Source organism: Phaseolus vulgaris, chromosome 5 (genome assembly GCF_051622355.1).
Source record: "Phaseolus vulgaris cultivar YP4 chromosome 5, ASM5162235v1, whole genome shotgun sequence".
Classification (NCBI taxonomy): Eukaryota; Viridiplantae; Streptophyta; class Magnoliopsida; order Fabales; family Fabaceae; genus Phaseolus; species Phaseolus vulgaris.
This window is the reverse complement of record NC_143502.1, coordinates 33727358-33755173: the sequence shown is the minus strand read 5'-3', so window position 1 is coordinate 33755173 and position 27816 is coordinate 33727358. Positions and strand designations below refer to the sequence as shown.

Genomic DNA, 27816 nt, shown 5'->3' with positions numbered 1-27816 from the left:
GACATTTTAATTGAAGAACTAATGATAACTTATACAAATGTTTTTACCATTATATAGTATTTCGCTTTAGTTTGTTGTTAATAGGAGTTTTTGTCAGGTTTTTTTTTTTTTATAGTAGATGTCTGGAAGATTTTATGTTGTTAGGTTGTTTTTATTTTTATTGTATATGAGTTAAATTATTCCTTAAGTACTTCATTTCTATATATTATTTATTATTGAAAAAAAAAGTTAGAATATTTCAAGTACTCTATTATGTCCATATTTTTTTACCGGTAGTTTTACAATAATATATAGTAACTTTTATAAAATGTAATTATTCAAATATATTTAAGCTTAAATATATTACTTGAAATATAATTATAATTTTTTATTTTTTAAAAATATTGTTCAACTTTTATTCGTATAAAATTATTATTTCAATATTTTTATTTTATTTGAGTCATTTTAATGAGTACATTTTTTATTTTATTTATGTTTTTATTTTAAAATAGAATAATAAGAATAAATTAAAAAATAAAATGAAACAAATTTATATGAAAATCAAAATATAAATATATCTGAAGAGCAAACCATAACTGAGACAAATATTTATTGTTGCTGCAGAGCACTACAATACCATACAAGTCACACAATACATTAACTACTACCAGACATGCTTCACCTTTATTGGATATTCTTTACTCATTTTAATGTTTATTTTGCTTTAAATTGATGCACGTCACCCCACTTTTTCAAAATTTAATATAAGCTATAAAACATTTGAAACATTGTAGTACGAAATAACTGTGATGCTATGATCTATCAGAGGTTATTTTATTTTGCTGCTTCCAATATCTGCTGCAGAGATGTCTCAAAACATGACTTGAGTTGGTATTCATCTATGAAGCCTTCCTCTACTCCAAATCCAACCCTTAAATGTCCCATGTAGCTTGTTATAGTCACTGTGATGCTCTGTCAATCCATCAAAAAATATGTTTTGCAACATTTGAATGAACAAATACAGTAAAATTTATAGAACAATACACAAATTTAAAGCATATATTAAGTAAAAAATCATGCACTGAACTTTATTATTATACTTGACAATGAAGAATAAAATCATATACATATGCTTAGACACTCATATTTCATATATAACAAGTAAAAAATATTTAAAGTTAGTTTAGTGCATCATAATTTGGGTCGCGAAACTAAACCTGTATATATTAATGTTTTTAACGAAAGATTCTTACGAAAACAATTATTAAATTAAATACTATTTAAAAATAATAATTAATTATTCTATTCATCAAATTAAATATTATTTTAGAGATTACAAAATTATTAATATATTAACAAATTTTATTATTAATAAAAATTTAAATTAATATTAAGTTAATTATTAAGATTTTAGTTATTAATTTTAAAATATAAAGTAGTTATACCTCCCGAGCATGTTATAGTTTAGTAAAAGTAGTTATTAATTAGTAAAAGTAGTCTAGGCCTTTGTGATTCTTAAATTTTTGTGGATTCTATATGCGAAGATAGTTTTGTAGACATCTTTGGATTTTAATTTATTTATTTATTGTTGATAAAGAAAAAGAAAGTAACTGATACCTAAAATCTTAATAATTATTTTTAAAATAATATTTAATTTAATTAATATAATAATTAGTTATTTTTTATTTTTAAAATTAGAGTGGTTCATCTATAAAAAAAAAACTTATATACTATAAATTAAAATAATTAAAATATTTAATAGCTATAATATTGAATATAATTTGTAAGTTTTTGTGTTGCAAAATATCATTTAAATCTTTTCATAGCTAATTCTCTAGGAAGATATTTATTGTTTGAGTCCGTGGGAAGAGAGAGACCTGAGATAAACCGACAGTCATGAAGTAGAAGCCTTTAATGGGATGATTAGCCAAAGTCACTTTTTCTGCTGGGCCAACCATGTGCGAGATGCTCAGACTTGCATTATTCATTGTCTTATACAAGTAGTTTGTAGCAGCCTGCAACATACAAACAAACAACTGTTATTACTCACACTAATGATATATAGTTAAAAGAATCAGTTTGAAAAGCAACTAGGGTTCATGCATTCATATAATCACACAAACATGATTATTTCAAACCTGTGGTCCTTTGATTTGATTCAACAAGTGTAATAGCACGCCGGTCATTGGTACTGCCAAAGAAGTTCTCTGCCTGCTGATTTTTTTCTTGGCTTCAAACACAAACTCAAGTGGGTTCAATTCATTCTTATCAGTTAACATGGGAATTGGAACGTGCATGAAGTGGAATCTGTTCCCCCAAGGTGCCTCAGAATCATTATGCATCTCCTTCGCTGATTTGTAAGCTCTTATTTTCCTGGTATTAAGCAGCACCAGTGCAGTACTTTCTGATGTGCCTGATTTCTGATTCTTTGCCTTCATGTACAGTTGAATGCCAAAGAAAATTGCACCAACCAACACATCATTTACGCTCTGCATGTACAGAAAACAATGGAAAAAAAAACTATAAAGTTCAGCAAATAAATTGTCATCATAGAATTAATGTTTAATGTTTAAGATCTACGTCAACTAACATAATCTGGATCATGAAACAAGAAAAAAATAATTTTAAAAATAAAAAATTAGTCATTAAATGAGAATAGAAAAAAACACATTAGTATGTAAAATAATTTTTATTATAAATAAAATTTATTAACTAATTTTGAATTGGTATTTAATTAACTATTAAAATTTTAATTAGATTTTAGCTATTTTATATTTAAAAGTTAGTATCTAACTAAATACAGATTTAAAAATTATTTATTAATAATAAAAATTATTTTAGATATTAATATTTTTTTTAATATTTAAAATAGTATATAAAGCCAATAAATTAACTAATTATTTTTTCTCTGAAAGTTGTTTGAAAATTAATAAATTTTATAAAAACTAATTCTATTTAATGATTCTTTAGTTATAAAATTATAAATTTAAAAAAATATCTGTTCATGTCATTACAGTAAAATAATTCTTAAATATAAATTGATTTGGAAAAAAAATCAGTCTTTATATATACTGATTTAAAAATCGTTTTAAAATTAAGTATTATTATTCTTCAAATTTATGGTCATTGAATAGATTATTGACCTAGTTAGTCATTAAAGCAATCTCAAGATCACAGGTTAAAATTTAGGTACTTTCAATTAAATTTTTGAAAGCAACATTTATAGTATAGAAAGCACGTCTGAACTTACCACTTTGAGTTTGTTTTTGACTTCTTTGATGGTGTCCAAAGAGAGGGAAACATTTGTGATACTCATAGGTCGGAACCCTACATCTTCATGCCCTGACCTTAATGGTGTTTGTTCATCTGGCATCACGCTACTTTTCATGAAACTCCAGCCAAAATCAAATGCACTCTTGAACACCACAGAAGCAGTTTGAGATAATCGTTTTCCGATGCCTTTGGTACTTGTTGATTCCACCGATTTGCTTGAAGGAAGTTTGATTGGAAGAGAAGGATTATCAGCACTTTGTGTTATCGAAAGGAAAGTCGCCATGAAAGAGTAGCCATCTCCAAGTGCATGATGGAGCTTAACTACAATAGTTCCTGCAGCTTTGGTAGTTGGATAGTTAAATATATGCACTTCCCAAAGTGGTTTATCTTCTCGTAACTGTTCCATAGCTATTTTTGACATGTATTCATCAAGACACTCGTCATATAATTTGAGTGTTCCATTCGTGGATGCAAACTTAGGAATCTTGATGTGGTCCTCTGGGTTAACATCAACTTGTTTCCAAACTTTTTTTCCATTCTTGTCAGTAACCTGTTCAAGTTATGTAGTAATAATATCAAATGATACTTTTCTTGGAACCAACGACACAAAAGAATCTTTCCTTTTTAAATTCAAGTCCAATGCACATTTAAAGTTAAAAAATAACATGGTTTTCAACAGTAAGTCATGTTATCTGTTTATGTATATACTAAGTGAATCACTTACCAACAAAACCATCAAAATTGGAAGATAAGTAAAACTTGAAAAAACATAAAAAGTATAATTTTGATCTCCTCTAAATCAGGTGATGGAATATAGTAATAAATTATAGGTACCATGATAGAAGAGAATCTGGAGCATATGGGAAGTAACTTGTTCTTAAGCAGAGGTTGAAATTTTGACTCATCAATTGGAATCTCAGATTCAACAACACAAAGAACAAACACGTTTATCAGAGAGCTGCTAAAGTAATCTGCCATAGGACTCAGAGGCATAGGAACATCTTCCTCGAAGCAGTTCATCTTTTTCTCTTTTGTTTCTTTTGCAAACAAAGCTAATTGGTCTGTAAAATAAACCAGGAAAGCACGAGTGCGTTTCTGAGTCTTACGCAGTAGTATTTATAACCATGCATTGCATGCCCTCGACAAACATGGGACACACACGCGTTAGCTATGTATCTCTATCAACTTGGACCAATAATTAATATAAAATTTTCTTCTAGAACAATTATATCATCCGATACGTAACAAGATTACTAATACATAACTCTAATTTTTATTTGGAAAAAGGAATTGACTATGGGTTATTTCGTTAAAAACATTAGATTATAAATTTATATATTTGTAATTTTAAACTCACATTTTCAATTCATGACCAAGTTTATTCAAAAACTTATAGAAGGGTAAAACTTTGAAAACTTAAGCAAAATAACAAGCTTTTAAATTTGTGAATTAATAAAACATATAAAGTTTTATTTGAAAATTGTAAAGTGTTTACATTCCAATGAAATCATACAGTATATTTTAAAGAGTTATATAATCATATAATCTCTTTTTTATAATATTTTTACAAATTATTTTTAACCAGTCGTTTTATTTTATATGTTTTAGTCTTTTCCAAAAACATGTATATAAATTTATTGAATATTTTTCAATAATATTATATATATATATATATATATGTGTGTGTGTGAATAAATTCGAAAGTTGTTGCGCACGTTTATTTCAAATTTCATATGAAATCATCACATTCGTATCACATGTTTTTCTTTCTTTGAGTCAACAAACTTAAATAAAATTACAAAATAATATATTATTAAAAAAAAAGGTGTGGATGTAATGTGATCTCAAAACCAACGTTCTCAGATCAAAGAGGAGGAGGAATGATGGAAGGTTACAACTTAGTTTTTTTGACACTTATTACGAAAGTGGACTTTAAGCCTAACTCAACCCCACGCCGAGACTGCCAACTCGTGCGTGGAACTATATATTTTGGGTGGTCCGATAGCGGCCCGATAGCGGGTGGCCTGATAAGCCCAACAAACACTCGATAGGATAGGCTCGAAATGGCTCTGATACCATATTACGAAGTGGACTTTAAGCCTAACTCAACCCCATAAAACTGGCTCAAGAGGTGAGGTTTGCACCCACTTATATACTATGAAAGGCTCTCATCTCTAGTCGATGTGGGATCTCCAACAACACTTTCTAAATAATTAAATAATTACGGTGAGTATGACATGTGCAAGATTTTCTAAATAATTATGGTGAGTATGACATGTGCAAGATTTTTTAAGAATGAAAAAGAGTGAAAGAAGTATAATAAGAAAATTAAACAAGTGGAGTAGAAGATAGGAGTTCCTGTGATTCTTTATGTTAAGAATGTTGGGAAGCTTGAAAAAAAAAATCACAATAAAACATACTAAGTTGTATATTAATATATCATTCTGTAGAAAGAATTTTATGGAAGGAATGAAGATTATAAAATCCACTAATACAAAATACTAAAATAACGACGTCGCAGATAATAATAATTTTGTAAATAATTAATCTTTTAACGATGATTTCTACATTAATCGTCGTTAAAAGTAATATTGAGGCATATATAACGAAAGTTTTAAGTCGATTTGTATGTGATACAGGAACACATATAATGACGGTTATAAACAAACGAAAGTGGACTTTTAAAATAACTTGCGTCTCTCACTCTCTCTGCATAATTGCATACTCATTCCTCCCACTCCTCTCTCATTCTTGTAAGAAATTATGTATATTAATTTCTATAAAGTGACTCACATGACTTAGAGTTTGGGCTTTGGGCCCAAATATGATTTAATAATAATAATAATAGAATTAAAGGCCCATTGGTTAATGTGAGAAATATATATATCTGATGATATACCTAATGGAAAACCTACATCTGATGGAGATTGGGTACTAAAGGCTATAGGGTTCTGTCTCTGCAAATAATAGTTGTCTCACTGTTAACTATCACGAAAGTGTGTGACAAGAACGGAATTGCAAGAGATAGATTGGGATAAAGGAGATAAAGTAACTGCTCAATTAGGATCACTCATGGATCAAGGTAAGTGTCTATTCCTTCTTGATTGTATGATTGTGTGAGAATCATGATATGATAAGATCTATTTGTGAACATAAATAGTATGTGTTCAATTTACGTTTATTCATGTTTTGACTTACATGTGGTATCAGATCCTTGTTGCTCATTTTGTGATTCTTCATTAATGTTTTTCCAAGATTCAAAGAACCCTAATTTTAAAATATTCCCAATTTAAGAATCCTAATTTAAAATTAGGGTTTATAAATTAAGGTTTTCATTCCTCTATAATAGTTCCCTAATTGTCCTAAACCATCAAAATTAAAGAACCCTAATTTTAATTAATCCCAATTAAAGAACTCTAATTTTAAAATTAGGGTTTATGGATCAACGTCTGTAAAACGCTTTTGGATTCAAAAGGTTTTACGATAAATGTGAAAGGGGAAGTAAACCCTTTACGCTAATGCAGAAACCTTGCCTTCAATTGCATGATGCGTTTCCTGCACCTTATATTAAAGCTTAAATTCATTCCTACACCTATTGAATTTAATTAATAATTTATGTTAATTCATGTGCACCTTACGTCATTGGCTGCATTTTATTGTGAATTATGTGGGGTAGCATTTTGGTCCCAATTTTTTTTAGTTCAACTTTACGTCAATTTTTTTTATTATTATTATATTTGTAATGTAATTTTAAAGAAATTTTGTTATCTTATAATGTAATTTTATTTGAATTAAATTAAAGTTTAATTAAAGTTTTAATGAAATTTTATTATGTCATAATGTAATGCAATTTACATTTAAAATAAAATTTAATTAATTAATTAATTAAAAGTGAGTAACGGAAAATTAATTTTTCTGTTTATGTATTATTTTTTTTAAATGTAATTTAATTTGCATTAAATTAAATTTTTAATGATTATGTTCATTAAATTAAAGCTTAATTAATTGATTGAAAGTGAGGAATGAAAAATTATATTTCCGCTTTATGTATTTAATTTTAAATTGAAATTTTGGAATTACTTGTATGATGGATTTGTAATCACCAAAGTGATCAAATCTTTAAGTTTTATTTAATTTCAAATTATGGATGAAATTTTATTTCATATAATGATATTATTTATGGAATTATTTGTATGATAGATTTGTAATCACCAAAGTGATCAAATCTTTAAGTTTTATTTAATTCCAAATTAAGGATGATGAAATTTTATTTCAATTAATGATATTATTTATGGAATTATTTGTATGATAGATTTGTAATCACCAAAGTGATCAAATCTTTAAGTTTTATTTAATTCCAAATTATGGATGATGAAATTTTATTTCAATTAATGATATTATTTATGGAATTATTTGTATGATAGATTTGTAATCACCAAAGTGATCAAATCTTTAAGTTTTATTTAATTCCAAATTATGGATGATGAAATTTTATTTCAATTAATGATATTATTTATGGAATTATTTGTATGATAGATTTGTAATCACCAAAGTGATCAAATCTTTAAGTTTTATTTAATTCCAGATTACTGATAAATTTTATTCCAATTACCTATAGAATGGATGCTAAATTATTTATATATATGGGTAAATGGAAATTCATTATTATATGGAATTATGGATCACCCAAAGGTTGATTAGTTGTCCTTATAATTAATGGATATGATTGTTGGTAGTGAGTATGTGTTATTAGTTTTGCTTGTATATCCAAAGATAACAAGTGTTTCTAGTTAATGCATATATCTTACCAAATAAAGTTAATACTATTAGCATCATTATGTTTTGTGTATTAATGGATCTCCCAAAGGAGAACGTTAGTATACATATAATGTTTTCTGAATCAGTATAGTATGTTTAGTTTATGACTCGAAGTATTAATGTTAAGCATGTGTGATTGCAGTATCTGTTCCTGTAGCCTTACATTCGCAAGTTACGTCTGTTCCAGTCTTTAATGGTCTAAATTTTTCTGACTAGAGTGAAAAAGTCCAATTTCACTTAGGTATATTGGATCTTGATTTGGTCATTCGAATCGAGAAACCTGCTGCTACTACCGATATAGTAGCAATAAGGAGAAAGCTCATTATAGGGCTTGGGAAAAGTCAAATAGACTCAGCCTGATGTTTATGCGAATGAGCATAGCAAACAATATTAAGTCTACTCTTCCCGAAACCGAAAATGCAAAAGAATTCATGAAGTCTGTGAAAGAGTGCTCCCAAACAACTGATAAGTCTCTTGCTGGGACATTAATGACTACCTTAATCACCATGAAATTTGATGGTTCTCGTACTATGCACGAACATGTCATTGAAATGACTAATATTGCGACAAGACTTAAGTCTCTGGGAATGGCAGTGGATGATAATTTTCTCGTACAGTTCATTTTGAACTCTTTACCGTCTGAGTATGATCTTTTCCAGATGAACTATAACACTATGAAAGATAAGTGGAATATGCATGAATTGCATAGCATGTTAGTTCAGGAAGAGACTAGATTGAAGAATCGAGGAAACCACTCCATACATTATGTGATGGAGGAGGGCCCAAGCTCACCACACTATGAAAGCCACGCTTCCAAGGCTAAGACCGTCTAGCTTATGAAGAGGAGCGTCTAGACTCAAAGAGGAGCGTCTAGCCTAAGATATGGAGCGTCTAGACCATGATAAGGAGTGGCTACATAAGGAGCATCTAGAAGGACCGTCTAGCTCACCACACATGGATCAAGCTACGGTTTGGGAAAGCCTTGTAATTGGTACATGAAGGCCCATTAGGGGTACTTAGTAGATAGGATAGTGTAGAAAGCACTTTTGGATGGAAACATTCTAGAATCTAGGGTTGTGTGGCCGGTCATTGCACATGGCACATGGCTTAGAATTTAGATTTAATTTTGGTTTTCTTTTCCTTAGAATTCAGCTTAACATTTACGTCCAAGATAGCCTATAAATAGGAAGGCTATCTCATTGTATTTTTAAAGTTTAATTAAGGTTATGCTGCCATTTTTGTGCACAAGCTTTACATCTCCTAGAAATCTAGGCTCTAAACTTCAATCCTTTCACCTTCTCCCTTGAGCTGGCCGAACCACTCAAACACCATACTCATCATGCACCTACAAGGCCAACACAACTCCTAGGAGGGTCTTGATCATCTCACCCATTGCTTCCGCACCTTATTTTCTACTTTGATTCAAGAAGAACACATGAAAATGCCATCATTTGGTATCATGAGCTTTGGTTCTTCAAGATGAGTAGCTCCTTGTCTTTTTAATTTTAGTTCTTCTTTATTTCATATTGTCATTTACTTTCCTTACTTGTCTTGCTGTTTTTTTTACTTTTTAATTTGTTCTTGGTGTGCTTTGTGGAAGATCCAACCGAAGCACTCTTGTTCATTTGATCTTGAACAAGTTCTTGTGCAATTTGTGATAGGATTCCATACACCTTTGTGTTGCTATTTTGTTTTTAGGCTTTGAGTCTTTATTGCTTTCATTATTTTGCTTCATATTATGCTTTGAGTCTTTAATTTTCTGAATCTATACATGTTTTGTCAAGTCATGTTCATCCATATTGTCAACAATTCATAGTAGTCCTTTTATTTGGCTTATTTGTTTCTTGATTTTGGGTCTCTTTATTTTGCTTGAATCTGCTGTTCTTTGCTCCTTTGGTGCATTTTTAATTTTTTAGTTTGAGTTCATATTGTGTTTAGATCATACACAATTCTATTTCACAAATTTCCATTGTGTCTAAACTTTGGTATCTTACTGTTTTTGTTTCCAGTTTTCAGATTCCCCTGTTTACACCTTCTCTGTTTTGGCTGTTTTAACCCAGAAAAATATTTCCACCCATAGCAAAATTCTGATTTTCTGGAAAATGCAAGTTTAAAGTGTTATAGAAAAGACAAAAAAAGAATTAGGTCAAAAGAAGCAACAGAAAAAAAATGATAAATCTTTTAAGATCAGAGTGCAAATCTGAAGCGCTCCAGCTGGCCTAACCGAACACCAATTTTGCAAAATTTATTAAAAAAAAATGGTGCATCCGTTTTGAGTGAATCCAAAGCCAGATTTTAGATAAGATCCTGAATATCTTGCATAACAAATTTCAAAACCAAATTCCAAAAATACAGATCAGCATAAATCGGGGAACAAACACGTTTTCTGGCCCACAACATTTTCCAGTGGTGCTGTTTTTTTTTATTTGGTCATCTAATCTAGTGCTTTTCTTTAGGAATTCTTTTTGTGTGCCAACCTTTATTTGAGTACCTTTAATTGTTTGCTTTAATTTCTTGAATCTCTTTCTAAGTTGTCATATTATAAATCCTTTTGGTGGTACTGTTTTCTTTCAATTAAATTTGTTTCTTGCTTTTGTTCCTTGACCTCTCTTTTTGGGTACTGGAATTTAATTTCTCCCTTGGTGCTTATGTGCATGGAATTTGACTTGGTTTAAGGTTTAGCCCTTGTGAATAGGTGCTGGAAATTGGAGAATTAAAGCCAACATTCTAAGGAGGAGACAAAGCCAAAGCCGAAACAAGCTTTCTTGAAACAAACACTACAAACACTTAGGAGATCAACAATCAAGACAACAAAGAAGTGCACTAACCAAAAGGAGGAACAACAAAGGGAGTTTTCTTATTTTCCTTTGCAACTTGGTTTATTGTTAATTACCTCTTTTAATTACGTTTAGACGGTGAGTGTGTCTTCAAGGGCTCAAAGTGTCCAAGAAGCCTCACCTAGGGTCGAATAGTATAGCAATTCTTGATTAGTAATTGTTACTTGTTTGTAATTGCTTTTCTTGCTTTCATAGCTACGCTTTGCATGTTTAATTTTGTTTAAATTTTGTGCTAAACCGACTAGCTTTGTTGCATAGTTAGCTTGCATTGTTTTCTTGCATTTATTTCTCAACTTATTTGTGTTCTAAGTGTTTCACTAAGAGAAAGTCTTGTGTGAAGATATTGGGGGATAGTTTTTGGCAAGGAAAAGGCTTGGTACTTAAGTAGTCCTTTGTGACTCACCTCCCTTACCTGGAAAACTACCTTCTTTAACTTTCCTAAATTTTCTCAAAGTAAAACACCTATATACACAAAGTTTTAGCCATGTCTTCCTCTCCTCACTCTCCGAAGTTTATAGAAAGTGAAGTAAAATCTTTGAAAACTCTTTTGAAAGAAGTATCACAAGCGGTCCAATTAATTTCTTTTAGACAATTGGAGAATGAGAACAAAATCAATGAGTTGGCTAAAGCTCAAGAAGAGAAATCACAAAAATCAAAAAAAACTCATGCATCCCATTCTAAAAGTAATGAGACTCTAGGGGAGGGAAGCCTTAGAATTAATGACTATTACCAACCACCCCCTAGAAGAACTAGACAAAGGGAGCAAGAGAGCCCAAAGGAAGTAAGGGTAGACCTACCCCATTTCTATGGTAAGGAAGATGTAGAGGCCTACCTAGATTGGGAGATGAAAGTAGAGCAACTCTTTGCTTGCCATAGGGTGAGTGAAGAGAGGAAGGTACCCTTAGCAACCCTTAGTTTCCAAAGCAATGCCATGTATTGGTGGACCTCTTTAGAGAGAGACCGACGTCTTCATAGGGAGCCTTCCATAGAATATTGGAATGACCTTAGGGGAGCCCTAAGACGTCGCCACATACCTTCCTACTACCATAGGGAGTTGATGGACAAGCTCCAAAGACTCCAACAAAAGAACTTAAGTGTGGAAGAGTATAGGCAGAAAATGGAGCTCTACATGATGAGAGCATCCATTAGAGAGGAAGAAACCACCACCATATCTAGGTTTCTAAGTGGGCTCAACCTTGAGATAAGGGATAGAGTAGAACTATTACCCTACCAAGACTTGAATGATTTGGTTCAACTTTGCATTAAAGTTGAACAACAAAATTTGCGCAAAACTTCAAGTCTAAGGGTGGGTTCTTACTCCAACTCTTATCCCAAGAAAGACTTTAAAAGGGAGGGTAGTACACCTAGAGACGAATCCAAAGAAACTACCAAACCCTTAGTGAAAGATGCCTCCACCCCATACATCCGTGCTAGGGACACCAAGTGCTTTAAATGTTTTGGAAGAGGGCATGTGCAAGCGCAATGTCCAAACCAAAGGGTTTTGTTTTTAAAAGGAAAAGATGAGTACACAAGTGGTGAGGATGAACCTAGTACTCAAGAAAAAGGGGAAGGAGAAAGGATAAATCCTTTGGAGGGGGACTTATTGATGATTCAAAGAATCCTCCACAATCAACCTAGTGCATCCAACGAGACACAACGAGAGAACATTTTTCATACTAGATGCAATGTTTTAGAAAATATATGCTCTCTTATTGTGGATGGTGGGTCATGCTGCAATTGCTGTAGCACTAGATTGATTGAAAAATTAAAACTACAAGTAGTTCCTCATCCAAAACCGTACAATTTACAATGGATCAATGAGGATGGAGAACTACGTGTAGACAAACAAGTGGAAATCGAGTTTTCTATAGGTAACTACAAAGACAATGTTTTATGTGATGTAGTACCTATGGAAGCTTGCCACATCTTATTAGGTAGACCATGGCAATTTGATAAGAAAACCTCGCATAATGGTCTAACTAACGAGATTTCTTTCATCCACAAGCACAAAAGATTTGTACTTAGCCCTTTACCACATTCCCAAGTGGTAAAAGACCAAATACAAATGAAACACAAAAGGGATGAAGAAAAAATAGAAAAAGAGAAAAATTTTGGGAAACAAAAGGCGTGGGAGAATAGTGTTACTTCCCACAAGGTCATTCAACAAGTCAAGCACAATGAAACTACCTTTACAAATATGCTTCTTGTTGAACAACCTAGCCTTTCCTATTGTAAAGGAACACTTGCAAGCATGAGCACAAAAGAAAAGTCTTTAAAAGAAGCTTGCATAGATCAAGACTATTTCTCAAATGTGTTAAGATATCCCCAAAAGAATGACAAGTTATCTATAAGCAACTACCAATTTTTGTATGAAGTAGTGCCTAGAACAACTTGCCATGTCTTATTGAGACAACCATTGCAAAATGTACAAATTTTCATAAACAATGGTTGTACCAACGAGACTCTCTTTGCACATAAGAGAAAAAGTCTACAAGAAGGAGAACTCATGGGGCAAATGAGAATTGATGAAACTCTCGAGCTTTTAAGAGGAAAACTTTTGTCACCCATGAGAAAAGAGGTTCAAAGACATTACTTTAGGTACAACTTTTGTTTTCAAACTACACCTAAAGCAAAGTCTCAAGAACTCTATCCTCCTTCACCTTTTGTCAAAAATACTTGGGAAGACACACATTTCATATTAGAGCTTCCTAGGACAACAAAAGGTCTTGATTCTTTCTCCATGGAAGTGGATAAACTCTTCTTAAGAAAAGTGACAAGCCTCCATGATTTATTTTCAAAAATAAGGGATAGAGCTCCAAAATTTGAAAACATAGCTCTTCCTTCTATGCTTCACGAAATCATGAGGGACATTCACAATTCTTGGGATAAGAACCCTTTTCCTTTTATACATGCATACAATGGAGTAGTCCACAAGATTACTCATACCTCTCCATTTGAAGTTGTATGTGAACATAGTCCTCTTACCTTTTTAAAGTTGTCACCATTTCCTAAAGGGATTATGCCTAAGGAAAAAGTAACTACTTTTGGAAATTTTAGAAAACATAAGAGGATTAGAAGGCACCTACAACCCTCAAAAGGGAGATATTGCGATAAGTTGGCCAACATAAGAGAAAAACAAGAATGGCAACTTCACACAATTATCTGTTTTCCAAAGGCTCACCCTAACTCCTTTGCTTTGTTTCAGGATTCACATAGATTGACATTTGATCCGGGAGGATACATCTTGACGAAGCAAGAGGCTGCTATCCGAGATCAAGAATGCACATCTGAGGATAGATCTTCTCATGAAGGAGGAGATGATGGACACCATCCAGCCACAACCATCCCCCAAGCAAAAGCCTTGGATTTGAGGACAAATCCTTTTCAAGAGGGAGGGGATGATGGAGGAGGGCCCAAGCTCACCACACTATGAAAGCCACGCTTCCAAGGCTAAGACCGTCTAGCTTATGAAGAGGAGCGTCTAGACTCAAAGAGGAGCGTCTAGCCTAAGATATGGAGCGTCTAGACCATGATAAGGAGTGGCTACATAAGGAGCATCTAGAAGGACCGTCTAGCTCACCACACATGGATCAAGCTACGGTTTGGGAAAGCCTTGTAATTGGTACATGAAGGCCCATTAGGGGTACTTAGTAGATAGGATAGTGTAGAAAGCACTTTTGGATGGAAACATTCTAGAATCTAGGGTTGTGTGGCCGGTCATTGCACATGGCACATGGCTTAGAATTTAGATTTAATTTTGGTTTTCTTTTCCTTAGAATTCAGCTTAACATTTACGTCCAAGATAGCCTATAAATAGGAAGGCTATCTCATTGTATTTTTAAAGTTTAATTAAGGTTATGCTGCCATTTTTGTGCACAAGCTTTACATCTCCTAGAAATCTAGGCTCTAAACTTCAATCCTTTCACCTTCTCCCTTGAGCTGGCCGAACCACTCAAACACCATACTCATCATGCACCTACAAGGCCAACACAACTCCTAGGAGGGTCTTGATCATCTCACCCATTGCTTCCGCACCTTATTTTCTACTTTGATTCAAGAAGAACACATGAAAATGCCATCATTATGTGAACAATCAGGGAGCTAGAAAGAAAGGTTTCAAGAAACAAGGAAAGGGTAAAGGACCACTGAAGATAAATGAGTCCTCTACTACGCTCCAGAAGAAGAATGACAAATGTCATTTCTGCAAGAAAGCTGGACATTTCCAAAAGGATTGTCTTAAACGTAAGGCTTGGTTCGAAAAGAAGGGGATTACTTTCAACCCGAACCATAAAGCCAAATGATAAGTTTGTCTTCATGGGGAATAGAGAGAAGGTTCCAGTGAAAACAGTTGGCTCGACACTGGATTTTATTTAGATTTAATGGATAGTTTTATTTTTATTTTATGTACCTAGGATATCTAGGAATTTAGTTTTATTGTCTAAACTTGATGATGTCGGATACTCTTTTATATTTGGGAATGTTTCAGTTTATATCACTGTACCTGTTTCATTGTGGATGTATGCTTTAAAAAACTGCCATGTATCTGTTGAACAGGGTTCCTAGTAAGGCATAACAAAAGAATTGTTGAATCTGGAAATGCACGGTTCATTGAAAATGGTGAAACCAGTGGGAGTGATACTTCACAAAATGTGGAGATTAAGGAAGTTAGAGTACAAGTTCCTTTAACTAGTACCTTTACTTCAAGTATTGTTGTTCCTAATGTAGTTGAGTCACTCAACGATGAAGAAGAACAACAAATTAATGATCATGAAGAAAACAATGAACCTGTAGTAGAACAACCACAAGAAATAGTATTAAGAAGATCTCAAAGAGAAAGAAAGTTTGTTGTTTCGAATGATTATGTGGTTTATCTACAAGAGTCAGAAAATGACTTAAGTATTGATAATGATCCAGTTTCATTTTCAGACGCCATCAATGATGATAATTCTGATAAGTGGTTAGATGCCATGAAAGATGAGCTTAAATCAATGGCACAAAATGATGTATGGGACCTTATAAAATTGCCAGAAAGATGCAAGAGAGTCGGGTGTAAATGGGTCTTTAAGACTAAACGTGACTCTCATGGCAATATCGAACGTTACAAGGCCCGACTTGTTGCCAAAGGTTTTACTCAAAAGGATGGCATTGATTATAAGGAGACATTTTCACCTGTTTCTAAGAAAGATTCCTTTAGAATTATCATGGCATTAGTAGCTCATTATGATCTTGAGTTGCATCAGATGGATGTCAAAACTGCTTTTCTGAATGGGGATTTAGAAGAGGATGTTTATATGGACCAACCAGTGGGGTTCATTGAAGAAGGAAAGGAACACATGGTGTGTAAACTTAAGAAATCAATATACGGGCTTAAACAGGCTTCTAGGCAATGGTATCTTAAGTTCAATGATACTATTGTGTCCTTTGGGTTTAAGGAAAACATTGTTGATCGGTGTATATACCTGAAGATCAGTGGGAGCAAGTTTATATTCTTGATTCTATATGTTGATGATATCTTGCTTGCAACTAATGATCTTGGTCTATTAAGTGAGACTAAGAAGTTTCTCTCTAATAACTTTGAGATGAAAGATATGGGTGAGGCATACTATGTGATAGGAATTGAAATATTCAGTGACAGATCACAAGGACTGTTAGGTTTGTCTCAGAAAGCATATATTAATAAAGTTTTAGAGAGATTCAGAATGGATAAATGTTCGACATCTCCTGTTCCAATACAGAAAGGAGACAAATTTAGCCTCATGCAATGTCCAAAGAATGATTTGGAACGGAAACAGATGGAGAATATACCTTATGCATCTATTGTTGGGAGTTTAATGTATGCTCAAACTTGTACACGACCAGATATTAGTTTTGTAGTTGGTATGCTTGGTAGATACCAGAGTAATCCAAGATTGGATCATTGGAAAGCTGCAAAGAAAGTTTTAAGATACTTGCAAGGAACGAAGGATCACATGCTTACTTATAAAAGATCTGATCACCTTGAGGTGATTGGATATACAGATTCAGATTTTGTTGGCTGTGTGGATAAATGAAAGTCTACATTTGGTTATGTGTATCTTTTAGCCGGAGGAGCGATTTCATGGAAAAGTGCGAAGCAGTCAGTCATCGCTGCGTCCACTATGGAGACTGAATTTGTGGCATGCTTTGAGGCCACAGTTCAGGCTAATTGGTTGCGAAATTTTATTTCAGGACTTGGAATTGTTGACAGTATTGCCAAGCTACTGAAAATTTATTGTGATAACTCCGCAGCAGTCTTCTTTTCTAAAAATGACAAGTATTCCAAAGGTGCTAAAACTTTGCCGTTAAAGAAGAAGTTCAGAAACATATGGAATTGAAATACTTTGTCGTTAAAGAAGAAGTTCAGAAACATAAAGTGTCAATAGAACATATTAGCATTGATCTTATGATTGCTGACCCTTTAACAAAAGGGTTACCGCCCAAAACATTTACTGGTCATGTTGTAAATATGGGCATTATGTCTACTAGTGAATTATGAATGTTGTTAATGCTTATTTGACACTCTGAGCTCATTGATAAATAAAGTTTCTGAAATTTATGTTGTTTTCTACTTTATGTATATGCATGCAAATTATGTTATTATGGTGTGGAAAACAAATTATGTTGTTATTGATGACAATGACATTATGTTTGAACCTATTATGAATTTCTCACTATAAAGTCATATTAAGGAGAAAGAATGATATAGTAGTACATGGAAGGAAATGTGTTGATTCAAATGACATGTAACCGCCATGACTCTTATTATTTCTGTATTTTTGATTATGAATAATGATATAACCAATTTATGTAAGGCCTTTTAAATGCGCATTTATGTAATTATTAAATCATGAAAGTATTATAACTCATATGAGTCAAGTGGGAGAATGTAAGAAATTATGTATATTAATTTCTATAAAGTGACTCACATGACTTAGAGTTTGGGCTTTGGGCCCAAATATGATTTAATAATAATAATAATAATAGAATTAAAGGCCCATTGGTTAATGTGAGAAATATATATATCTGATGATATATCTAATGGAAAACCTACATCTGATGGAGATTGGGTACTAAAGGCTATAGGGTTCTGTCTCTGCAAATAATAGTTGTCTCACTGTTAACCATCACGAAAGTGTGTGACAACTGCTCAATTAGGATCACTCATGGATCAAGGTAAGTGTCTATTCCTTCTTGATTGTATGATTGTGTGAGAATCATGATATGATAAGATCTATTTGTGAACATAAATAGTAGAGTACCGATATTTTGACACCTCAATAGAGGTTGCTCCAAATTACATCTCGCTGACATGGCACTTTTAATATTAAAGAAAGAGTGAGTGGGTCCCAGCTGAGGTGGAAAAATTGAAACGAAAATTGCATTTGAAGAGTGCATTTCTGAAATGAAAAACATTTGAAAGATGCATTTCAAAGGTAGGATTCGGAAGGTGCATTTTAAAGGGAGACCATTTGCGTTTGAGGGTTGCTGGTTGCGAACGAAGACGTGCGATTCTGTGTGTGCCGTTGAACGAAAGCATGAGCGAGATTTGGAAGGATTAGGGTTTTCGATTGGGGCATTTTCGATTGCGGCAGTTTTTGAAGGGAGAAGGAAGCATAAGAGAGGTGTGTTGCCATCTTGAGGTGTTTAGAGCTTTCGTTTAAGAGTGAGTTTTCCATTTTGAGGTATATATTTTGCTTTCCGTTTAGGGTTTTGGTACGGGGTTATTTGTTTATTGCTTTGCTTTCCGTTTTTTAGCATTGAGTGCAGTGTAATTTCGTTTGTTTATTTGGTGTGTGGTTTTTGAGTTTTGAAGTTTGAATGCATTTGGATTTCATTGTTTTATGGTATGGTAATTTAGGACTGGTTTTGAAGTTTATGTTTCATCTGTAAAATGGTAGAGTGTGGACAAAACACACGACAAATTGTTTCATCTGAACCCTCTTTGCTGGCAAAAAACCCAAAACTAATCACTGAGTTGCAAGATTAAATGACTGTGCAAAAAGTACAACATAGGTCCCCAGTTAAAATGAAAGGGGTCCCCAGTTACATAAAAACACCAAAAATTTGAGGTAGTCTTTGACCAATGAATGGCCTGAACTTCCAAAGAGGTCCCTGGACTCCCATCTGAACCCTCTTTGCAGCCAAAAAATTCCAAACTAATCACTCAGTTTCCAGATTAAATGACTGTGCAAAAAGTACAACATAGGTCCCCAGTTAAAATGAAAGGGGTCCCCACTTAAATAAAAACACAAAAAAATTGAGGTAGTCTTTGACCAATGAATGGCCTGAACCTCCAAAGAAGTCCCTGGACTCCCATTTGAACCCTCTTAGCAGCCAAAAAATCCAAAAGTAATTAGGAAAGGTATTCCCTTCCAAGTGTTGTGAACCCAAAAATTTAAACCATATGATTTGAAAAGCCTTGTATTATTAGACATTCTACTTTTTAGTCCTTGTTTAGTGCAAAACAACAATGAATTTTGCTGCCTTCGGATTTTGAAATAAAGATTTAAAATCATTTCTAGAATTATGCTTCACTGCCCAATCCTCAAGGGCCTTTCTTTGAGGTACCACCACTGCCACCAAAAAAGATTAAAAACTGTTTCCATAGACCCAAATCTGCATGTAGAATAAAAAACTTATTTATTAATAGAAGTACACATATATTTAAGAATTGAGGTATTTGTAAGTCCACTTTCCCATTAAAACTAGGCATCCAACTCGATTCATGTTGCTGTAAATTTACTGAATGTTCTTTATTGAAGCATAATCATACCGATGTTATAAGAGTGTATGTTTGTTTGGTTCTGAACAGGAAACATTCACAAAATTGTTTGAGGATATAATGTCAATTAGCGGATGTTCAAATGAGGAGGTTCTTACGATTGATCGTCATCCTGAGGGTGAAGCTAAGGTTTCTTTGAAATGATGTTTTTTGTTTTAAAGTAGACATGATATTTACATTTATTTATCTTTACTTTTAATTATTATAGTATATTTGTATTTGATTTTGATATACAGGTGTTTAGGCATAATTGCAGGTCAAAGCGTTTGGCTATTGTCAACATGGTTATAAGTTTGCAACAAAAGAGTATTATAGAGTCCACCTCATTTGGATGGCTTTTGTTTGTTCGTGAGGACATCAAATTGAGTCGTGGACTTTTAAGTAAGTTATGTAGTTGTTGGGTGGAGAGGAAACAAAGTTTTTCAATTCAGTATCAATTTGTATCGTTTAGTTTGGTAGATGTGTGTTTAGGTGTAGGTCCTAGAGTAGGTGGTAGAAAATTTGATTTAAGGAAAAGTAGTATTATATCTCACATAAGGAGTTTTTTTGAAGAAGGTCATGTAACTGTGGAAATGATATATTTTGTTATTTTGAAACTTGGGAATGATATTTTCTCATAGGACTTTTGTAAGTTGTATATCTTGTTAGGTTTATCGGAGTTTATTCTCCCTACTAGATTGGGTTTAGTTCATGATGGATTGTTTAACCTTGTTGATGATTTAGACAAACTTGATATGTACAATTGGGGGGTTTAGTGTATGAGATTTTGGTTGATAGTTTGTGTTCAGCTTCAAAATGGATTATGTGGGGAAATATGTCGTATATCCATGTGGATGGTTGCGTTTACCTCTTGCAGGTAATATGAAACATTTTTGTTATTGGTAAATGTTTGTAATAATTGTGCATCTGTGTTGACGTTTTAATAAATGGTTTTTTTGTATTCATTGTTCAGATATGGGCGATGGAACATTTGTTCTCTTATAAGCGTCAAGTACCTACGAGTGGGAATAAATATCCCCGTATCATGCATTGGATGGATGTTACAGTTGGTGACCATGAACTTGGACGTGGTTTGCGTAAGAATAAGGTATGTTTTTTTTTTTACTTTGTATTACATTAATTTTGTTTTGAATGTAGATAATTAATTTTGGAATTATATATGTCAACAAATAGGTTCTTCTTGAGTTATGTGCTTCCAATGAAGAACTTTGCAGTAAATTTGTTGAAGAAGCTTTTGAACAAATTGGGTGTCGAATTACGAAGAAGAAACCAACAAAGGATGAAGTCCGTGCAATGAGGGTGAAAGTTCTTGAACTGATGCGGAAATCTGAGGAGCAGGAAGTATTAATCACAAGTATGGAGAAAGAGGTGAATGACATAGTTGAGTTAATTGCAAGGAGAAATTGTCTTTGTCGTGATACTCCGTCAGAAGTAGTTGAAGTTGAACCTCTTGCAATGGATTGCACATACTTAAAAAAGGCAGAAAGTAGTCGTGAAGATGTAGATGAAGATAAACAATTTCATGTAGATGAAGTCCAATCAAATGAAGAAGTCAACAATCATGAAGATGTAGATGAAAATAAACAATTACATGTAGATGAAGTCCAACCAAATGAAGAAGTGACAATGTTTCCTAAAATAAACGGTGAACCGAGGAAACGTTTCAAGAGTGCTGTTTTGAAAACACCTTGAACCACATATTCAACGACGAAACCAAAAAAAACCCAAAAATTGATGCTTCATTAATGGATATGTTTTTAGGTGCTTTCTGTTTTTAAGTTAGTGGATTTATGCTTTATTAACATTGTTGAAACCATTTTAATTTGTAGTATTGCACCAATAATTTTGTTCAGGAGTAATTATTGTGGAAACTCTGAATCTGTAAGTGGATTAATTTTGTTATTCATAAATAATATTGTTATTGATTAATTATGTAGTATTGTTTTTATTATTGAACTTTGTACTGAATGGTGGCAATTATATTGTCAACCCTGTTTGCATCCAAAAAACCCAAAAGTTATATAGTCTTTCACCAATGAATGGGTTGAACCTCCAATGAGGTCCTTGGACTCCCATGTGAACCCTCTTTGCATCCAAAAAACCCAATAGTAATCTGTCACTTGCAGGACCAAATGACAGTGCAAGAAGTTGAACATAGGTCCCCAGTTAAAATCAAAGGGGCCACCATTTACATTAAAACACCAGAATTTGAGGTAGTCTTTCACGAATGAATAGTCTGAACCTCCAATGAGGTCCCTGGACTCCCATGTGAAGCATGTTTGCATCGCTAAAACCCAAAACTAATCACTCACTTGGAGGACGAAATGAGTGTGCAAAAAGTTGAACACAGGTCCCCAATTAAAATCAAAGAGGTCCCCACTTACATTAAAACATCAAAATTTGAGGTAGTGTTTCACCAATGAATGGCCTGAACCTCCAATGAGGTCCCTGGACTCCCATCTGAACCATGTGTGCAACCAAAAAACCCAAAACTAATGACTCAAGTGGAGGACCAAATGAGTGTGCAAAAAGTACAACATAGGTCCCCAATTAAAATGAAAGGGGTCCCCACTTACATAAAAGCACCAAAAATTTGAGGTTGCCTTTGACCAATGAATGGCCTGAACCTCCAAAGAGGTCCCTAGAATCCCATCTGAACCCTCTTTGCAGCCAAAAACCCAAAACTAATCACTCACTTGCAAGATTAAATGATTGTGCAAAAAGTACAACATAGGTCCCCAGTTAAAATGAAAGGGGTCTCCACTTACATAAAAACACCAAAAATTTGAGGTAGTCTTTGGCCAATCTGAACCTCCAAAGAGGTCCCTGGACTCCCATCTGAAAACCCTCTTTGCAGCCAAAACACCCAAAACTAATCACTCACTTGGAGGACGAAATGACTGTGCAAAAATTTCAACATAGGTCCCCAGTTAAAATCAAAGGGGTCCCCACTTACATAAAAACACCAAAAAACTGAGGTAGTCTTTCACCAATAAATATACGAAATAATATGTAATGCAGATGTTAATAATTGTCATTTAACATTATTTGACGTCACATACAAGTTCGAGCTACATAATATTCAAGATTGTCTAATTCCTTATTTTTTGATGGCCTTGAATAATAACTCCATCTTTTCTGCATCTGAACATAGATGAGGAAGTCAAATGTTAGACAATATATATGGGCAACTTTCATTATAGTTTTTAAAGTGTTCTTCATTTCTTGTATTGTACCTAGAGTCGTGGGTGGAAGTCTTACTACTGGATGACAAGCACGAACTAAGTCGTCAGTGGGTGGACATATGTCAGAATTGAAAACCTACATGAATGACAATTTAATTTCAAGCATGTAATGTAATGTAAAGAAGACCGTTATTATTTTAACCTCCACAGTTGTATTACATTTATGTTATTTGACTACATACTTTGACAATGTTGTTAAGAGTGATATTAAGGTAGAAGTTCCTTCAATTTGGACTGAAAAGGCCAACCTAAAAAACACACAAAAGTACTTGTATGAATCACATTACATATGGAATTGTAAAAGAAAAGTTTGTTTTTCGTGCATTAATACATTCTTTAAAACTAAGACAGAGTCAACTTCAATTAGAAAACCAAATTCTTCATTCTTTAAAACCTTCCCATGAACACTTGCACTTGCAGTCCCCGTCGGATCCTGTAAAGCAAGAAATTTAATATACAACTTCTTTTGCAAAATGTAAGAAAGACTACATAATACGGATGTTACCTTAATTGTTATTAACATGTCTCCTAGACCAGTGTCCTTGCATGATTTGATTAGACAACTTAGGAGTGGGAAAACATCTAATTCTTTCAAACTTCTCAGGAATGATCTTTGTTCAGAACCACGTCCTTCAATTTCTCCTTCGCAATAAAATGAAAACATCATTAGACATAAAATTTTGTTGTTCCATTCTAAAAAAACGTGATTGAATATTACCTTGGAATTGAAGGAATTTTTCTGCCCATTTCCATTGGTTGGATGTAAAATCACAGTCATAAGTTTGTTGATCTATATGGTTTATAAATTCTTGAGTGTTTACTGCTTGGTCATAGTTCCGATTAAGAATCACGGCTTGCACATTACCAGCTGGTCCCGGAATGACATTGGTAGTGGAGTTGCAACGCCGTACATAACTACCAATGTCGTTGTCGTCGATATCAAGTCCTTCCCATGACTCCATTTGGAATGGATGTATAGTTCAAAAAATTCATCCTATCGCATGCCATATATAGATGAACATTGGGGCACATGTTAATGTTTGAAGGAAGGAAAAGGGACTTGTGTGAAAAAGCAAATGTCTTGGGTATTGAACAAAATGATAACCATGATGTCTTCAAAATACAATCATTTTAAATTTGTTGCATTGAATTTCGTTGAATTGAATGAGAATTAGGTTGGTCATAAAATTATTGTAATCCCCTCCCCTGCATGCATGCAATTGTAGTGAGAAAAAGCAACATGAAAGCCATAACCATGCAGAAAGTTATTGACGGGTCCACACTTATTAACACATGGGTCACCACTTACAGTATAAGGGTTTCTATGACCACCACATCATGGTAAAACCCACCCAATTAACATTAATACAGTCCAACTATGTGTCACTTACACACAACATTCACTTCCATTTACAAGAATCCAAAACAAATATTTGAAAACAATGACCATGCAGAAAGTTGTTCTTGGGTCCCCACATATTAACACATGGGTCCCCACTTACAGTATAAGGGTTTCTATGACCACCACATCATGGTAAAACCCACCCAATTAACATTAATACAATCCAACTATGTGTTACTTACACACAACATTCACTTCCATTTACAAGAATCCAAAAAAAATATTTGAAAACAATGACCATGCAGAAAGTTGTTCTTGGGTCCCCACTTATTAACACATGGGTCCCCACTTACAGTATAAGGGTTTCTATGACCACCACATCATGGTAAAACCCACCCAATTAACATTAATGCAGTCCAACTATGTGTCACTTACACACAACATTCACTTCCATTTACAAGAATCCAAAAAAATATTTGAAAACAATGACCATGCAGAAAGTTGTTCCTAGGTCCCCACTTATTAACATATGGGTCCCCACTTACAATATAAGGGTTTCTATTGTTGAAGATGGTTGCTGCTCCTTCAAGATTGTGTTTGATGAAGACTTCTATGTACATTACATTTGTATTTTGCTTTGCTTTAAGTATGTCTTAGGTAGTGCTTAGAGGTTGTCTAAGAGTGGGCTTTTTTGCTGAGTAACTCACCTCATAACCACTGGCCATGTGATAAGAACAAGCATAAGTTTTCTTAAACTGTTTTTCACATGTTTTACAAAAAACACGTTTACTGCATAAAAATAAATCTGTTCTTTTCTAAATAAACAGATTCATTTTTTTCACTGATGCCTTGGCTAAAGTCTTGTAAAAATTAGATTTTGTGCATCAGGTATTTTGACTAAGTCTTCTTCTTTTCAAAACGACTGAGTTTTAAATTTGCAAACTTTCTCTGTTTTCGTTTTGAAAAATAAATTTGTTCATCTGTAAATGAATAGATTCTTTTTGTCTCTGGTGCCATGTCAAGCTTAAACGTTTTTCAGTTTTATCTCAGCACCAGAATGGTTGACTAAGTCTCCTCTCTTAACAAATTCTCTAACTGCTTTTGAAAATAAATCAGTTCATTTTATTTTCAATCTGTTCATTTTATAACAGCTTTAACTGTTTTTCAAAATTCTGTTATAAGCTGGCTTTCTATAAAATGCAAACTTGTTTTCTGAGTTTAATAACAATTCAAACAATTCATACATTTGCAAAAACAAGTTTTGATAGCAGAGAGTTAAGTGTTTACAAAGGATTAGCATTTGTTCTTCAAAGATTCAAAAATCACAAAGTGCTTGTTCTTGGTTTGGTTCCAAAAGCTTGGTGTGAGGTGCAGCTACTGTTCTAGCAATCTTGCCTACTGGTTTAAGGCAGATCTGTGTATCCTCAATCAGGTGTAGTCGTTTCACATCTCTTTCTTGTAATAGTTTGGTTGAACACTCTTCTTGATAGGTGTTCTTGAAGAGTGGGTGTGTGTGTATGCTGAAATAGGTTTTTTCAGCAAGAGTACCTAAGTTCTTGTAGGTTTCAAGAACAGTGGGAATTGTACTTGGTTGTACTGTGTGTTAGTGATTTCCACCTGTTGTTGGTGAAGACTGGATGTAGCTCAGTTGAGTGAACCAGTATAATTGCTTGTGTTCATTCTCTCTCACTCTCTACAATTTCGTTTCTGCATAATTGATAAAACAGCAATGAAATAAATCGGTTCAATTGAAAATAAATCTGTTCTTTCTGGGCATTGTGCATTCTGTTCTTGATCTCTGAAAAAGTTGTTTAAATCTCATAAGAACATATATAATCTGCTAAAAGCCATTGGAACAGATTGTCTGTGATAGGTTGCACAAGAAACTGTCAATGCTATTAATTGAACCTTAAACAATTGCTTAAAGTTGAAGCTTGCTGTTCTGTGATTCATTGTTCTTAATTTCTGGAAAATTGCATGACATCAAGAAGAACACTCATAGTCTGTTAAAAGCCACTGGAACAGCTTGTTTGCAAAGGTCACTCAATTAACTAGCATGCTATCAATTGAACCTTAATCACTTGCTTGAAACTGAAGTTGGCTGTTTTGGTGTTTCACTGGTTTTCAATATGATATCTGTGTGTGTACATCTGGATAAACTATCTGCATAGTCTTGTGATTAACCTTGCTGTATTAAAAGCGTTTCAAACAGAAAAACAGTGCTGAAATAAATCTGTTCATTTTCACATAAATCGATTTATTTTCTGTAAAACTGGGTTAAACACTGTTTCTGCGAGAAAGTTTTAAAAGGTCAATTCACCCCCCCTCTTGAACTTTGGCACTATTAAACCCAACATCTATGACCACCACATCATGGTAAAACCCACCCAATTAACATTAATACAGTCCAACTATGTGTCACTTACACACAACATTCACTTCCATTTACAAGAATCCAAAAAAAATATTTGAAAACAATGACCATGCAGAAAGTTGTTCTTGGGTCCCCACTTATTAACACATGGGTCCCCACTTACAGTATAAGGGTTTCTATGACCACCACATCATGGTAAAACCCACCCAATTAACATTAATGCAGTCCAACTATGTGTCACTTACACACAACATTCACTTCCATTTACAAGAATCCAAAAAAATATTTGAAAACAATGACCATGCAGAAAGTTGTTCTTGGGTCCCCACTTACAATATAAGGGTTTCTATGACCACCACATCATGGTAAAACCCACCCAATTAACATTAATACAATCCAACTATGTGTCACTTACACACAACATTCACTTCCATTTACAAGAATCCAAAAAAAATATTTGAAAACAATGACCATGCAGAAAGTTGTTCTTGGGTCCCCACTTATAGTATAAGGGTTTCTATGACCACCACATCATGGTAAAATCCACCCAATTAACATTAATACAGTCCAACTATGTGTCACTTACACACAACATTCACTTCCATTTACAAGAATCCAAAAAAATATTTGAAAACAATGACCATGCAAAAAGTTGTTCTTTGGTCCCCACTTACAGTATAAGGGTTTCTATGACCACCACATCATGTTAAAACCCACCCAATTAACATTCATACACTGCAACTATGTCTCACTTACACACAACATTCAGTTTCACTTTCAGGAATACAAAAACAAAATTGAAAACAATGACCATGCACAAAGTTATTCTTGGGTCCCCACTTATTAACACATGAGTCCCCACTTACACTATAAGGGTTCCAATTAATTTATTAACAAAGACCTTCACATTCTTGTGCTCCAATGACTACTCTCTGCCCAAAATATGACATAAAACAATACTTAAACTAAATAAGTTAAATGAAATTGAGAATGCTTCCATTCATGAAATAAAAGTATCTATATCTATCTATAAACTAGCATGCATTGGTTTGGATGGTAACCAATTGGAAGATTGATTCCTCCCAAACCCGTGTTCGAATGCTGGTAAATGAGAAAAAAAAAGTATCTATATTGTTCACATAAGCTCA

General features: G+C 33.5%; 2 protein-coding genes across 2 annotated transcripts; both read right to left on the bottom strand.

The window, feature by feature from the left end:
* Window positions 1–558: 558 nt before the first annotated feature.
* On the bottom strand, window positions 559–4337 carry LOC137835453 (wax ester synthase/diacylglycerol acyltransferase 5). Its single transcript, XM_068643975.2, has 5 exons — window positions 4087–4337; window positions 3230–3802; window positions 2118–2468; window positions 1857–1994; window positions 559–951 (listed from the first exon to the last, which is right to left on the bottom strand). Exons 1-5 carry the CDS (start codon window positions 4270–4272, stop codon window positions 814–816), a joined length of 1386 nt encoding a protein of 461 aa, XP_068500076.1. The 5' UTR covers window positions 4273–4337; the 3' UTR covers window positions 559–813.
* Window positions 4338–23176: 18839 nt separating this feature from the next.
* Window positions 23177–23914, bottom strand: LOC137834325 (uncharacterized). The gene is made up of 4 exons (XM_068642384.1): window positions 23671–23914; window positions 23458–23594; window positions 23284–23385; window positions 23177–23200 (listed from the first exon to the last, which is right to left on the bottom strand). Exons 1-4 carry the CDS (start codon window positions 23912–23914, stop codon window positions 23177–23179), a joined length of 507 nt encoding a protein of 168 aa, XP_068498485.1.
* Between the last annotated feature and the right edge of the window lie 3902 nt (window positions 23915–27816).